Source organism: Gadus macrocephalus, chromosome 23 (genome assembly GCF_031168955.1).
Source record: "Gadus macrocephalus chromosome 23, ASM3116895v1".
NCBI lineage: Eukaryota > Metazoa > Chordata > Actinopteri > Gadiformes > Gadidae > Gadus > Gadus macrocephalus.
Genome location: NC_082404.1, coordinates 2,352,576 through 2,368,997, shown reverse-complemented (window position 1 = coordinate 2,368,997; position 16,422 = coordinate 2,352,576). Strand labels below are relative to the sequence as shown.

General features: G+C 45.7%; 1 protein-coding gene across 3 annotated transcripts; it reads left to right on the top strand.

Annotated features, from left to right (window-relative positions):
• The first annotated feature begins 76 nt into the window (after nucleotides 1-76).
• On the top strand, nucleotides 77-10,817 carry qtrt2 (queuine tRNA-ribosyltransferase accessory subunit 2). 3 transcript variants are annotated; one of them, XM_060044976.1, is made up of 9 exons: nucleotides 77-185; nucleotides 394-629; nucleotides 737-792; nucleotides 1,461-1,537; nucleotides 1,849-2,061; nucleotides 2,381-2,580; nucleotides 4,344-4,495; nucleotides 9,120-9,237; nucleotides 10,056-10,817. In XM_060044976.1, exons 2-9 carry the CDS (start codon nucleotides 427-429, stop codon nucleotides 10,291-10,293), a joined length of 1,257 nt encoding a protein of 418 aa, XP_059900959.1. In that variant the 5' UTR covers nucleotides 77-185; nucleotides 394-426; the 3' UTR covers nucleotides 10,294-10,817. The 3 variants fall into 3 exon arrangements, with proteins under 3 accessions (XP_059900959.1, XP_059900957.1, XP_059900958.1); XM_060044974.1 differs by having other exon boundaries at nucleotides 4,344-4,516; XM_060044975.1 differs by having other exon boundaries at nucleotides 144-629; nucleotides 4,344-4,516.
• Nucleotides 10,818-16,422: the final 5,605 nt, after the last annotated feature.

The following is a 16,422-nucleotide window of genomic DNA, read 5'->3' as shown; positions in this document are numbered from 1 at the left end:
ATGACAAACAGTTTTTTCCCCTGATTAAATGTCTTTAAAAAAAGCATTTCGACGTTTGGATCTGTCGACTACGAAGGGTAACCGAAACAATGACGTCATTACCGCGACGTGTAGTCTTGTTCCAGGTCCGTGTTGTAGTTCTCTGTGTATGGTAGGCTAGTAGGGAGTGCTTCTGTTAAACTACGGTAAGCTGTTATTAAAACTCCTCCCGATGAAAACCTTCAGTGTCAAGTTAAACCACGGCCACTGTCTTGCACACATTTCTTTGTTTCAAGATTACAGTATCGATGAGTGAAGAACACGTGAGCTTGTTAGCTAAGTCGCTAACGTCCCTATCGCATATCGGGAGGCTTGCTCAGTTATGAACAAGTTATAAGACGTATGTTTTTGCAGTTGTAGGTATCAGAGCGTATTGCTGCATGAAAGATGAAACTGGAGCTGAGTCGTGTGGTTCAGGGAGGATACCGCCTCGGTGTCTTGAGGGAGATCGGCAGGGCGGCCACCAGCTCACTGGAGGTGCCCGGCTGCTTACTGTACACCCGCTGTGGTACTGTACCCCACCTGACCCAGGACACCCTGCACACACTGAGCCCTCTGCCCTCCGTCACACAGCTCACCCTATCCACAGTGTGAGTTAAAATCCCTCCAGATAACCTATTCTACACACCTCCATATCTCCTTTATATGACAAGCCTTGTCTTCCCCACTTGTATTTATGTTGGCTTTTAACTTTAAGAGCGGAGCACCAGGAAGTGTTGGAGGAATATAAGGATGGATTCAAGAAGTTTGCAGGTATGGTAAATGCAGGCTTCATTTCATGTGCCTTAAATTATTTCATCTTTGCAGCATTGTATAAAGTGATGAAAGTGTGTGAAAAAAGGATGCACATCATCATGCATCCAGCTTGCATGTCGGTAGTATCTATAATAATAGCTAAGTAACCCTGACCGCCGAACTAGCGCACATGTTATTTCCCTTGCTACAATAGAGAAGATGTAAATAGAGAATTTGTAATTAATTATATGTCCTTGGGACACACAATTACATTGTGTGTCCCAAGGGGGGCGGAGTAAGGCTTCTGATTGGTTTACATGGCCCGCGGTATTTTCCCGTGTTGTGTTGGTTTTCATGTTTCTCAACTGTTGATCTTCTGCCCAATGCACATTTGTTCATACGCCCCACCTATAAAATTGCTTCTATCGCGCTGCTCATGCAATTTACACAGAAGCTTGTGTAAAGGAAACTAGGAAATTAAATTTGCAAAACAATGAAACATTTATTTTGTCAACAAGAATCAATTAAGAATTTGCATTGTATCATAGAGAACCAATCGTTGACAAGGTGACAACCTATTTCTGACCTCACTGTAGGCCTACAAAATACTGTCTTCCCCAACCTTTCTGTTGAAACACTTCCAATTGTTGCAACTGGTGTTCTGTTGTGTTGTTCTTTGGGTGCAGGTCTTCATGACACAGTGCTGTACTGCTCCCTCCATGACCCCTTGACCCCGAGACCTGCGGGCCACGTCACCAACAAGGTCAGGGTGGCTCATCAAGAATAACGCTATGGTTCATTTTTATCCAAGTCATTCTGCATATTGGGAGAGTTTAACTGTCCCCCGGGGAATATGTTGCTAGCAGCCTAATGTTGATCAGGTACAATGAGTATGTTGCTAGCAGCCTCTCTAGTGGGAGGTCCGGGTCCATGAGTATGTTGCTAGCAGCCTCTCTAGGGGGTGGTCCGGGTCCATGAGTATGTTGCTAGCAGCCTCTCTAGGGGGAGGTCCGGGTCCATGAGTATGTTGCTAGCAGCCTCTCCAGCAGGCTGATCCTGCTCCCTGTGGTCCAGACGGTGTCGGTGTGGGGCAGCGGGGGGCGGATAGAGCTGACGGTGGGCCGGTTCATGGCCCTGCAGAAGGCGCTGAGGCCAGACCTGTACCAGAGCATGGCCGATGGGGAGACCTGGCAGGGGGACGCCACCTCCAGGAAGAGGCTCCGCAAATCAGTGGACCGGACTCTGGCCCATCTCGACGAATGTCTGCTCATCCACCAACAGACGGCGGTATGTTGACACACCCACACTGCAGTCGTCATCACACTGCAGTCGTCATCACACTACTTATCGTTAAGGTGTTTGGTGTTTAGTGTTATTTTGTTAAGTTGTTGACTGACTGAAGGGATGGTTGGAAATTCTTTGTTATCATGTGAGATGAATTTTGGAGCCCAACTTGGTTTTCAAGATGATGGGGAAGATAACCCCAACAACTTCTGTTCTGTACCCGTCATATTCTTTGGAAACATCCCCCTTCACTCTGTCTCCCTGCCCAACCCCTCTCTGTCGTGTGTGTGTGTGTGTGTGTGTGTGTGTGTGTGTGCCCCAGGAGCTGCAGGGGGCGGAGGTGCTGGGGGTGGTGGAGGGAGGGGACAGCCTGGAGGAGAGGCTCCGGTCGGCCAGGGAGACGGCCAAGCGACCCGTGGGCGGCTTCTGCCTGGACGGCTTCCAGACGGGCTCCATGGACGGCCCGCTGAGGACGCAGCTCATCAGCGCCGTGGCCGGGGAGCTGCCAGAAGACAAGCCCAGGTCGGCCCCCCGCTCCGTCCACAGCGTAGTAGGGGTTGGGGGACAGCCAGCCTGTGTGTATGCGTGTGTGTGTACACCACCGTTCAAAAGTTTGGGGTCACTTAGACAGTTTTTTTCAAATTCAATTTTCGATTAACTTTTATTTAACAGTTTTCAGCTGTGCTAACATAATTGCACAAGAGTTTTCTAATCATCAATTAGCCTTTTAACACGATTAGATAAACAATGGACCATAAGAACACAGGAGTCGCTGGACACTGTACAAATATCTAGATATTCCATAAAATATCGGTAGTTTCCAGCAAGTATAGTTATCTTCATTGAAAGAAAAAAAACAGTGCTTCGAAACTTTTCTCAATTTTTTTTTAAATTGGATTTGTTCCTGTTAATATTAAGTAGTATGAGTACCCTTTTCCCACATATAGCCCCACGACGTGCTTATTAAATTCTATGTCCACCTTTACCCAAACATTGTCTATCTGTGTGACCTTATTGGATAATTTAACATCACCAAGTCCTGGTCTGCCAATCAGCTGTCCCTCCAGACGTGGACAACCCGCCCCTCTCTCCAGTCTCCGCCATGTCCTCTTCTAAGGACTATAGCCTACCATCATTCATATTCATTCAATGAAAACGATTCATTCAATGAAAGTGATATGCTGTTTATCCACTTTTACCACTCCTGTCTCTATACCTCCTATCTCCTGTCTACTCCATATCTAGAATTCCATGTCCTGACCTTGACTTCCCGTGACATATCGTGTAACAATGAATGATTCCCTGAAGAACCTTGAGCACTGGCATCAGGTGGAGGATTGCAGCGGGCTGCCCAGCCTCCTTCCGCCCAGGCCATAGTCTTCCAATGCGTTCAGCTGACGCGTCTACCAAGGCTCATTATTCTCTGTCTGGCCCAACCTTGACGAGGGGGGGGGCTTGCAGTCAGGGTACCTTTGGGGGGGGAAGAGATGACGAGCTGTCATCCATACCCCTCGGTATGTTCTCTCGGCCTCCATGTGGCGGTTGAGTTCATCTCTCCAGGGTAGCGCCTGGGGCAGAGGAGGAAGAGTCTCCTCTTCCATAGTCATCTCTCCCCCTCAGGAAGTGTGTCCTTTCAATGGCCTTCAACCAGGGAACTCTTCCCCATGAAGTGAGAGGGTGAGCGGTGCTGGGGGTGCGGGGCTGAAGTAGGTGGGGCGCTGGGCTGGGGGAGGTGGGCTGGGGGTGCGGGGCTGAAGTAGGTGGGGCGCTGAACTGGGGGAGCCGCTGAGTGGCTGGGGGCATATACAGCCCCAGAGCACCCACAGTTATTCACCATCAGACGTCTCCAGGGCGTGTGGCGAGAGAGACGGGCAGTGGGTGTCCACCATAATGAGGTCATTATCAAATGTTGAGCTTGGTCTGATCAGGCCCGGGCAAAAGGGGGAGAGAACCTAACCCTCTCATGGGAGAGGACATGGTCTGCTCTCTGCAGTGGACCTGCTCTGAGCTGATAGATGTGTGTGTGTGGCTGTGATGGATTGATTCACCTTGCTCCTGTTTGATTGATTTCAAACTGAGTTGCAACCGATAGTTCTGCTGTAATGCAGAACTAAGTATTTTGATAGAGATCCCAGAATATCTCTGCATACCAATGTATTTTTAGCTTTTATGAACTCTGTGTGTGTGTGTGTGTGTGTGTGTGTGTGTGTGTGTGTGTGTGTGTGTGTGTGTGTGTGTGTGTGTGTGTGTGTGTGTGTGTGTGTGTGTGTGTGTGTGGTTCTCAGGCTGCTCCAGGGTGTCGGCAGGCCCGACGAGGTGGTGGCGTGTGTGGAGGCCGGGGTGGACCTGTTCGAGAGCTTCTTCCCCTTCCAGGTGACGGAGAGGGGCTGCGCGTTGACCTTTGACCTGGACCTCTCCCTGGACCCCGAGAGAGCAGGTATCACGCCCAGTACCCCAGGTGTGCAGTAGTGCGGCAGTGCCCCCTCACCTTGCTTTAGAGGCTATGCCGTCGTAAACGTCGGGGCACAAACATGCTTCTTTAGCAGCTCACCTGTGAGCCAATGGTACAATTTTTAACATTAGAATATTAGAATAGAATATACGTTTTCTTAGTTTAAATGTGTGTTTTTTTTACCGAAAGAAATACGGTATTGTCTCCTTGGTAGCTGAAGGCTGTGATGCCGCTGTGATTTTGTGGAGGAATCCACAATGGATTCTTCTGTTGCCTTCATGTCATGAAGTGGAGATCTAGTCATCTCAACTCTCTAAAGATAAAGGCTTACGACACACACCAGAGGATTGAGGCCTGATTCTTCCATTTCCTATTATCATCATCGTAGAAAGTCGCATAATTGCAGGCGTCAGTGTGTAACATCCAGAGGCAAATGATGTGAATGCTAAGCGATAGCTTAGAGGAACATCAGAGCCTAAGAACTTACTTACTTATTCACATCCCCCTCGGATACCCCTCTGCCAGCACACACTGCAGTCCGCGCATCCTTAAAAAGTCTTAAATTCATGTTTCTAAATTTAAGGCCTTAAAAAGTCTTCAATTTGTTACAAATGTCATATGCTGGTCCTAAATACTGTAACGCAAGGTCTTTGTCGGGCAGGTCTATTTATTTATTTTTTTTTCTCATGGGACTTTTCAGGAAGGACATGTAGAGAGGCTTCTTTCTTGCTAGCTGCATATATAAACGATTATCTGCGTGCTTGCTAGATAGTCTGCGACAATGGGTAGGTGCAAATTCAAGGACAGTTGGCTGGAAGACGTCCGTTTCCGAAGTTGCCTCGCGTCTGTTGCCAAACACCCCACCATCGCGTGTTTAAAGTCTTAAAATTCATTCAAGGTGGTATTAAAAAGGTCTTAAAAAGTCTTAAATTTGACTTGCTGAAACCTGCAGATACCCTAACATAAAGACCATCCACCTAATGTGTAAAGAAACATTGCTACAATCATACCTTGTTAGAACCGAATCCTTCATCAGAAATTGTAGAAGGTGTAGCTCTGCCAATGAATGAGCGGTCAGGGCTTTAAGTTTCCATCTTGAAGGCAGGGAGAGATGGTATGCTAGTTAATTTCTGCTTAGAGTGGCCATGTGGAAGGCAGGGAGAGATATACTGGGTAGCCCCGCCCATTCCGCCGGCGATTTGAGTTTGCCCGGCACAAGGGTCTGGAGAAGACTAATACATTTCTTTCTGCTTCCGTTTTTGCGGAAGCCAATCACCAAGCTGGCTTTTCCCATTGGCGCACGATTGGCTGGTTTAACACAATGACGACAGGGAAGCGACGGCAAGCAGCCTATCGCGTACAGAGTCGATTGAACTAGGCCCGTTGATCGCGCCTCTTGTGCTGAAGAAAATGACAGCAATTTTCCCCAGACCAAGCTCAATCTACGATTGAGCTTGGTCTGGCAATAGCCAGACTAAGGGAGAGATGGTTTGCTAGTTCGATTCTGCTTTGAGTTTCCACGTGGAAGGCAGGGAGCGATGGTTTGCTAGCTTGATTCTCTTATGCTGGTTGAGCCATACAGCCCGGGACTACAGTCAGGGCTGTGTGCCGTCTTCACATCAATGCCTCACCCTGCCTTGCCCCTGTGTTGTTATCCAGGTTTTATTCTCATTCATTTTATTTAAAGGATTTTCCGTTGGGTTATAGCCTCTAGCTTTAAAGGGTCAGTGTGTAGGAATCAGTCCAATCTAGTGTTACAATTGTATATTGCATTCAAACATATTTTTTTTTTTTGGATGGGGCAACCTGGTTGCAACTATGGTAGGCGGTATATGCCAAGAAGCAGCTTTAGCTGCTTTCACACGTTAGTCCTGCTATTCTTCCACTATTCTCCCGATGGGCCGTATATCTGAACGCTGGGTACGATATGCACCACTGACATTGGTATCCTGAAAATATCCTGAAAAAATACTACCGCTGAGGTAGTATTTTCGCTAGCGGAATTGTTAATGACCTTATAATTGTAAATGAGGAGTAGAAAGTCGGCATTTCACACCATTTGAGTGGGTGTGTTGATGACACTTCGGTCTGCATGTGCATGTCATTGAGTGGCACCCTAAGAGCAGCCTGTTGCCTTTTGTTCGCTGAATGGTGCCGACAGCAGGAAAGGTGTAACACTAACCATCTCGTAGTTGGAGGCAAGAGAGTCAACGTGCTCCAATAGTGCGAGATAAAAATAAAGCACATTAATTTGAAGGATTTTAGCTTGTGTGTGATTTATCACGGGCACGGGCACGCACAAGCTAAAATCATTCTAATTAATGTGCTTTATTTTTATCTCACACTATTGGAGCACGTATACTCTCTTGCGCTCCGCCTCAAACTACGAGATGGTTAGTTACACCTTTCCTGCTGATGGCTCCCAGACCGAGAAGCACAGGGGAGACGTTCCCTCCAGGGCCGATGCTCTCTCGGGCGCAACACCCATCACTTTGACCGGCAGTGGGTCTGCTTATAGGTCTCAAGTTTGGTCTCAGCTTTGGTAGGGACACTTCACAGATGTAACCCACGATCACTACGTAGACTGCATCATGCTGAACAATAAATACTTTATTAAAATAAAATCTAGATTTACATGTGCACAACTTCTGAAGCGAATAACGTGGAGGCAGGTCAGAAGTGCGAGTGTGCTCCAGAGGTTCACGTGAATATTCAATCGGTGCCCGTGCCCATCGCGCAAGGTATTTGTAGGACGCAGCTCGTCAACGCCAGGCTTCCCCCCCCCAAATCGGCGTGTCTTTACGGCGGTGGCCGCCGAGTTTGGCAAGAGTTTGCCATAAAATATTATATTAAATGCATTATGTAAAACATATTTACGTTATATTAAATAATAAATCAAAATATTGGTAGGGACAATCCTTTCTTCCCAAAGTTGGTCGGGAAATGTAGGCTACCTCCGTCCCTATGCAAAATAACGCCCTTGCTTTATTCATACACACAACCAGACTTGTTCATTACTTCACTAAACTGACACGCACGCTACCGCTCGCTCTCCTCACCCGTCCACTCACTCGCTGACGACACACACACACTAACACACACACACACACACACACACATGCACACACACACACACACACACACACACACACACACACACACACACACACACACACACACACACACACACACACACACACACACACACACACACACACACACACACACACACACACATATATTTATGAAAGAAGACATTGATTTTAGCTAATACATTACTTAAAATGCTTCACAGTGTCCCTTTGACGGTCCTCATATGTAGACGCTTGCAGAGTCAAAGCGTACTCCTCTTTAGCGTAGCGTATTAGCATATATGCTAATCTAACCCTATAGCCAGCTCTTCGTCCTCCTCTCCTCTTCCACTGCTTGTTTCCATCTGCCAGTCTATTTAATTATGGTACTCCTATCTCTCTGTTTCAGTTGTTCCCAGTTACTCACAGAGGCCTTTTTCCTTCATGTAATAACTTGGGGGTTCTGCGTTTCCCAGGGAACTCATTAACGCTCCTCTCTGGTGCGCTATCTCCCGCTTTACTTTGTGTCGACGTTGGCTTCCTGCTCTATCCGTGTTCTGAAGCCCTCTCCACAACGTATTTCTCAGCATGGCTGTCGTGGAACTCCTTTGTGTCGGACAAACCTTCTTTCTTCAGCTGGCCTCGTTCAGGCTTCTTCCCCTGATCCTCTGATCTCTCAGTTCACAGGGCCCCTGACTCTGAGGGCTCCTGACTCTGAGGGCCCCTGACTCTGAGGGCCCCTGACTCTGAGGGCCCCTGACTCTGAGGGCTCCTGACTCTGAGGGCTCCTGACTCTGAGGGCCCCTGACTCTGAGGGCCCCTGACTCTGAGGGCTCCTGACTCTGAGGGCTCCTGACTCTGAGGGCCCCTGACTCTGAGGGCCCCTGACTCTGAGGGCCCCTGACTCTGAGGGCCCCTGACTCTGAGGGCCCCTGACTCTGAGGGCCCCTGACTCTGGGGGCTCCTGACTCTGGGGGCCCTTGAGGCTGAGGGCCAGTTGGTGAGCCTCTCCCACGTCTTTTGCTTGTCAACGTCCAGCTGGCGACATCCCACATCAGTCACTAACTGTCACTGGTCTTCTTTACTATATAAGTGCTGAATCTGCTGATAAGATTATATTGTTTCTGATATATATGTTAGGTTGTGTGAGTCAATATTATCCACTGTCCTAATCTCCCCCTGTTGTGGGGGGAGAGCTCTCTACATCTGTTTAGGAGGTCAGCCATCTGCATTATTCTGTCCCCCTAGCTGTCGCTACTCTTCCCTATCCCCCAGTGGCAAGAAATGTACTGAATCGATACTGCTGTAAATATGCAAGAAAAGAAAGGGAAACATGGTCTTCAACCGTATTGAATGTATTTTGTCTTGTATATGATTTATATTCATTGCATCAACAAAGCATTCACAGCAGTGACATTTCATTATTACGTATTTCTAATTCATCGCACCGATGAATCGCAAGGCAGAGCATAACAAGGAACGAGGATCAGATATTTACACACTTTTATTGGGTGTGTGTGTGTGTGTGTGTGTGTCAGTCCTGGAGCTGGGTGAGGAGCTGGATGAGACGTGGCAGCCCGAGCGGGGCAGAGATGCTGAGCTGGAAGACGGAGCAGAGACGATGACGCCTTTTGAGATGGATCTGAAGGACACCAAGTGAGTCTCACTCTGTCCACTCACCTCCACGGGAGGCTTCAGTCCGTCTGGGTTCTCTGTTAAGAGCGAGTCTCCTTTTGAATGACCTTCAAACCCCACAGTAGTGCATCTTCTCTTTAGGGATGTCTTAATATGGGATCCAGCAGTCCTACTGTGTTACAGCAGAACTTCTTATCCAGCAGTCCTACTGTGTTACAGCAGAATCTCTGATCCAGCAGTCCTACTGTGATACAGCAGAACTTCTGATCCAGCAGTCCTACTGTGTTACAGCAGAACTTCTTATCCAGCAGTCCTACTGTGTTACAGCAGAATCTCTGATCCAGCAGTCCTACTATGTTACAGCAGAACTTCTGGGGAAGATGGACCAGAGTGGGGCGGAGTGACGCCTTGATTCCTGTTTCGTGACAGAGCTATTCTACCGAAATAAACACATTTTTCATGGTGGATGAAGCTATCAGATTGTTATTCGTCATTGCCTATGCTAGATGGTTTGGATTTGAAGCCTTTACAAACCTTTTCAGTTTCCTAGGGCCGGTCGAGTTTGTGTTCAGTAATTAAGGTCTGATTTTGAGAATAGGGTAGTCTAGTGGTTGGTGTGTGACTCCCTCCCTGCTCAAAGGCCCTGGGTTTATACCCCAGTGTCCACAGGCTACTTGTAGGCATCTTTCAAACAGAGGACCTAACCCCGATCTGTCCATCAATGAATAGATAATTTTCTGCTGAAGTCTTTGATCAAAATAACAAAATCGTCAATAGTTAACTGCAGAGTGTTGGCCTAAAGAAGACCACCCTGTGTGTTGTATCTCAACCCCTCCCAGGTACCGGGGGGACTTCAGACCGCTGGTGGAGGGCTGCGGCTGCTACTGCTGCACCAACCACCAGAGGGCCTATCTGCACCACCTCCTGGTGACCAATGAGCTGCTGGCGGGGGTGCTGCTGATGCTCCACAACACCGCCCAGTACACCGCCTTCTTCAGGGCCCTGCGAGCTGCGCTGGCCAACGACCAGCTGGAGCTGTTCAAGACGAGAGTCCTCCGTATCAAACGGGTGGTGTAGAACCCCCCCCCCCCCCCGGGACAGGAGATGAGTCTCTGGAGGCAGCCCAGAGGGCCACACATGAGCCCAACTCAGAGTTCAAGTGATCAACGAGGCGGGGAGGAGAGAAGTTGAGATCTAGAGAGACAGCGAGGCAACGAGAGTTTTGCATTGTTTGTTGTGTGCAGTATCGATGTGACTGTCTACCTGCAAGCATCCTGCAGGTATTAGTTGGGCCCCCGAGAGCCTCCTTCTCCAATCACTCAGAGAATCACTACTCTGCAGGATTCCTTAAGATATGTAAGACATCGACTACATTTTAGCTTGAAGAAGACCACGAGAAGATGTTGTTATTGTTGTTTCTAAGACCTGACGTTTGGCGACTATTTCCCCGTTGTTGCAGCGTGTTGATCTCTCCGGTGTGTATGCTCTTGCATTACCTTCTACGTTTGACTCATATTCATGAATATTTTTAATGCTTGGCTATGCCTACAAAGAGATTGAGTCTCACAAGCTGTAATAAAATTGAAGAATCTATTAATCTATTCCATTTCTTATTGTTGCATTGTTATTCCGCACGAAAGTGTGCTCTCCCGAACATGCGTGGTGTGATGGGTGGGGGAGGGGCTTCTGAGAGAAAGGTTAGCTGTTCCCCATCAGTCAACCCTCCTCTCCACCTGCCTGGGAGACACTGACAGAAAGAGAAAACTTCCGCTTTCCACCCCAGATAAGAGGCATCAGCAAATACAGCTGACTCGAGAGTGTGGTGACGGCTGTGCCGGAAGTCTGATGCTGTAGACCCTGCTGCTGGACACAGGATATATTACGACATGTAATCTACTTGTCATTGCATCTTTGTAAGAAAAGTGAAAAATGTATTATGTTGGAGACAAATAGTGGCAATTAAAAAGAAAAAAAATTTAACCAGAGAACCTTGTGAATAAATCTTCATCAGTTTGTAATGAGGTTTGTCATGACAAACCTCATCATCAGTTTGTCATGAGGTGGAACATCTGGGTCATGGTTCCTGAGGCGGGCCTACTGAGACGACTCACCATCACGTTACCTCTAGATGTTCTCCTGACTCACCATCACGCTACCTCCAGATGTTCTCCTGACTCACCATCACGTTACCTCTAGTCTAGATGTTCTGACTCACCATCACATTACCTCCAGATGTTCTCCTGACTCACCATCACGTTACCTCCAGATGTTCTCCTGACTCACCATCACGTTACCTCTAGATGTTCTCCTTCCTTCCCCTCATCATATTTACCTGCCAACTCAGGCTTTCCAGGCGGTCCTAATCAGCAACTCTTTACTTGAACCTAGATTACATACTGCAGCTACGATGACAAAAGGCTCTTTCCATTTGCCCTGTGAGCTTGTTTTAAAGGTTTTTCCCTTTCTGTGACCCAGGAGAACAGGATTGATTGTGTTTGGATGAAGTAGTGTTCATCTGGGCACACGGTGTCCTAGCAGAGGGAATAGGGGGTTTTGATAATGGGGGATACATTCTCCCTCGTATCCTGATGAACGCTCTCATCAGTAATACCTGTTGGTATATTATCAGTGAATAATGTCAAAAATAAAAAACGATAATCTAGCCATCCTTTCCAAGACAGAACAAGCTGCATAACTTTTCTAAACTCTCAGTTTACTTGTTTTATATATTTATTTACATACTTTCTATTTTTTAGCCTTGGATTTACGTGAGCAAACTTCTAGTGTAAGGATCACTACTATCAATAGTATCTTCTATCTATACAGGGATATGTACAGCGAAGTAATTGATATACCTAGAAAAATAGCTGGACTGTAAAGTGTGGACTGAACTGGAGTAGAGTCGATCACAATACAGTTGGGGAGGGGAAGAGAGATGAGATTTTGGGTAAATGAGAAATGTGAGAGTTCTTTCGTCATCCTGATTGTGTATTGACTTTCTGTCGAGTGAAATGCTCATTGCAAGCTTCCTATTCATGTCTGATGTACCCCCACTGTCCACAAACAAACCCCCCCTCCCCATATGGATATAGAGAATTGTTGCCACGCCCCAGTGGTGGTGGTGACATTTATATAAAAGAGCGCATTCAACTACATTAAACCTTATACTACAATGATCATTTAGTAGGCCATAGCCCTACAGCCCCTTCCCAGACCTACAACCTCCCATTCAACATGCAAATCTGAGAATCAGACCTCTATTTCATAACAAGAAAAGATTATGAGCAACATGCATGTGAACTCCTTTTAATCTTATAAGGGGCATGGTGCGGGCTGACCTTTTTTTACCCAGACTTGAAAAAACGCGTCTATGCCGAAATGCATAGACGCGTTCCCCTGAGTCCTGGGAACGACCTACTCGAGATTTAGATTTCTAGTGCTTACAGAAAAATATTAGCGGTCAGCTTTTTGGACAAAGCCTCTCAGAAGTGTTTGTCATACCGCTGTACAAAACTGGAGACAAATACCACTTCACAAACTACAGGCCTGTTTCACTGCTTCCTCAATTTTCAAAAATTTTAGAAAAACTCTTTGCTGACAGATTTAACAAATTAATCAATAAACACAATTTACTAACTGACAGCCAATACGGATTCAGACCCAACCGATCCACTTCATTAGCAGTCATTGAGCTAATTGAAAAGATAACAAATTCCCTGGACCAAAAGAATTATGCAGCTGGTGTTTTTATTGATCTCAAAAAAGCATTTGATACCATAAATCATGACAGATTAATCAATAAACTAGAACGATATGGTATCAGGGGGGTTGTATTAAACTGGCTGAGGAGCTATCTACAGAACAGGCAACAGTTTGTGAAGATGGGTGAACATGTCATCTTGTTTGGACATTGTCTGTGGGGTCCCCCAGGGGTCAGTATTGGGGCCAATTCTTTTTATTGTCTACATCAATGATATATGCAAAATATCAAAGAATTTACAATTTGTGTTATTTGCAGACGACACTAATATTTTCTGTACGGGAGAGGACTTACAGCAGCTTCTGGAGTTAATTACAACTGAAATGAGCAAATTAAAAAAGTGGTTTGACAATAATAAATTGTCATTGAATCTAAGTAAAACAAAAATCATGTTGTTTGGAAACTGTAATTTAAATAATGACGTAAATGTTAAGATTGACGGTGTTGATATTGAAAGAGTGTATGTATATAAATTCCTGGGTGTGACAATAGACCATAAGCTCAGCTGGAAACCTCACATGTTCAATCTAAACTGTCACGAAGCATCTCAGTCCTGGGTAAAGCAAAGCATATATTGGAACACAACTCATTGCATATTCTTTACTGCTCAATGATCTTACCTTATTTAAATTACTGTGTGGAGGTCTGGGGGACCACTTACAAAAGCTCACTGCTACCACTAGTCACACTTCAAAAACGAGCCATAAGAATAATCAATAAAGCTGGATATTATGATCACACCAACCTCCTGTTTTTACATTCCCGTATCATAAAGTTCAATGACCTGGTTGAATATCAAGTTGCACAAATCATGTTCAAAGCTAGAAATAAACTGCTACCAGATAACATTCAAAAACTTTTTTTTGACAGAGAGGGGGGTTACAATTTGAGGGAACAGTTAAACTTTAAGACACTGGCTGTACGCATGACTTTAAAATGTCATTGCATCTCAATTGGGGGTGTGAAACTGTGGAATGAGATGAGCAAGGAGCTAAAGCAATGTCCAAACATGATCCAGTTTAAAAAAAGGTTCAAAGCAGGGATTTTCAAAAGGTACAGGGATGAGGGACAGAAGTAAGAAGGAAAATATAAAAAAAAAAAATAATAATAATAATATTAATATATATATGAAATAATATATCAAATATAGTATAAAGAGAGATTATGAGGAATACAGGAAGTATATATTAAATAAATATTAATTATTGAACTGTGGAAAAAGGGTAGGATTAAATATGTGTTTCTTCCTACTCCTTTTCAGACATATCAATTGAATGTATGTAATTTTTTTTTCTTTAGTGAAATAATTGGCACATCGCTTTTGTTTATTGTAGTGTCATGCTTTTTATTTTGTTTGGTGTTATTTGCGATGTTTGATTTGTATTTTGATATGTCTGAAATAAATGAAATCAATCAATCAATCAATCAATCAATCAATCAATCAATCAGTGTTGCCTGCAAGAACTAGTGGATCAGAAATCGTTTTGGAGATAGGAATGTCCTACTGCCCTGAGGCTTGACCACCTGACTGTAGGGCCTTACTGGGACCTCTCCCTGGGATTCTCTTAGCCCCGTGGTTGTCCTTATGAATTCTCCTTCACGTCTTTCCTTGACCTCATGACGTTTTCCAGGAGAAGAGGTTATGAAAGGACATAGGCCCTCATTTATTTTTGTGCTCTTTCAGCGATTGCCGCAATTGGCCCCTCATCCCTGGACCCTCGGGGTCTTCTTTACTCTCTGGAGCGATGGGGTCTTCTTTACTCTCTGGAGCGATGGGGTCTTCTTTACACCGAAGACAGCGGTTGTCAGACTTCCATTGTAGAAGGTCTGTGATCCACATGACCGCCCACACACAACGGACTCCTTCTCGTTCTGAAGGGTCTAAATGACAGTCATTCCTCATAGATAATTTCAAGCAATTATACATTTGCTGTTCACTTCAATGGCAGCTCATACATTTTTAAGCAAAAAGTTTTTCAATGGCTTTTCAAGTCTATTGGCTGGGATAGAAATGTGATCGAAGTTTCACCACAAGTACCGCAGAGTCTCAGCCATCGCCGCTGAAGCAGACTCAGCAGTGCTGTTCTGCGGCTGCCCTCAAGGCGCTCCGTCTGGACGCCCGGATCATTGCTTTGACACGCCGTCCTCCCAGCTAGGGCTCACTCGCCTAGTTCCACTCGGCTCTTTCAAACAGTGAGAAAAATAAAACAAGAAAGTCTTCAAATACCCCCACAATTTACCGTGAGGGATTATCTTGATGGCACTGTCCCCATGTTAACCCGGGCCCCCCACATGTTACAATAGAGACGGCCTTTCTGAAGTGCACAGCATTGTTTTAAAAAAAGTAACCTACTCATTTGTACCAAAAAGGGGATTAGACTTTTAACCCCTCCAGTGTGAATAATGAATCAGGTGTAGCTACACTGCCATCATAAGCCATTTGAGTTTCATTACTGTGCAGGGAGAGAGGAAAGGTCACCACAAAGCGCTGCTGCTAGTAAGAGTTGAGTAGACCGGCTGCCCTTTGCACCGGTAGAAACGCTTTCACATGCTAATTGGAGCTCTCTGAAGGCAAACAGCAGACTGTTTTGAGAGGGGGGAGCATGCTCACCGATGCCTGGTTGTTGTGGTCGAGTAGAGAAGGGCATGTTTGAACTCTAGTATGAACAGCCTGGGGTTGTTAGACTGCAGTACATTAGTGTCCGTCTGCGACTCCCTTTCCAGTGCATCATATTATGCGTGAATCTCTACGCCGTTGAAATGGTCACTGTCCATTAAAAGATTTAAATGGTTCCCTAAAGTTAGAAAACCAGAAAAGCATTCAACGGGTTAAGTGTTCCTCTTTCGGGACAAAGCAGTAACATCTCAGGATCATTGACTCACAGCTTTAACCTACTGTGTAGATTTTCAGTGCATATATATGCGTGACAATAATGACCTTTGATGCTCTCCAGGTCTGAATGACCATTTGCCAGAATGAGATGCCCTGTGTTCATCGGTGCGTGCACAAGGTTATAGCCTTGTGCACCGTTAATCAAAAGGTCACCCATGTTTGGTTCAGGTGTTCAGCAAGAGATGAAAGGTTGTGCTCAGTGGTTATGCTAGGTGGTTGTGCTAGGTGGTGATGCTCAGTGGTGATACTAGGTGGTTTTGCTAGGTGTGGGACCTTTGCTATGATTGTAGGTAAGGTCGCTCACAGTATGGGAACTCCTTGCCCATATGTCCTGCGAACTGTCGATAGTCTGCGCGGTAGAGCAAGCATGCATGTGTGTGGATCACTCATTTAGTAAAGTTGTTGTTGTAATGACATAGATTGTGATAATACATTATATAGATTATATAGAAAGTCTCAGGCTTATTTATTTATTTATTATAATGGTCTTAATACTAATAGTAACCAGTGGTGTTTCTCAGGATGGAGAAGGCATTACCAGTGACCTCAATGG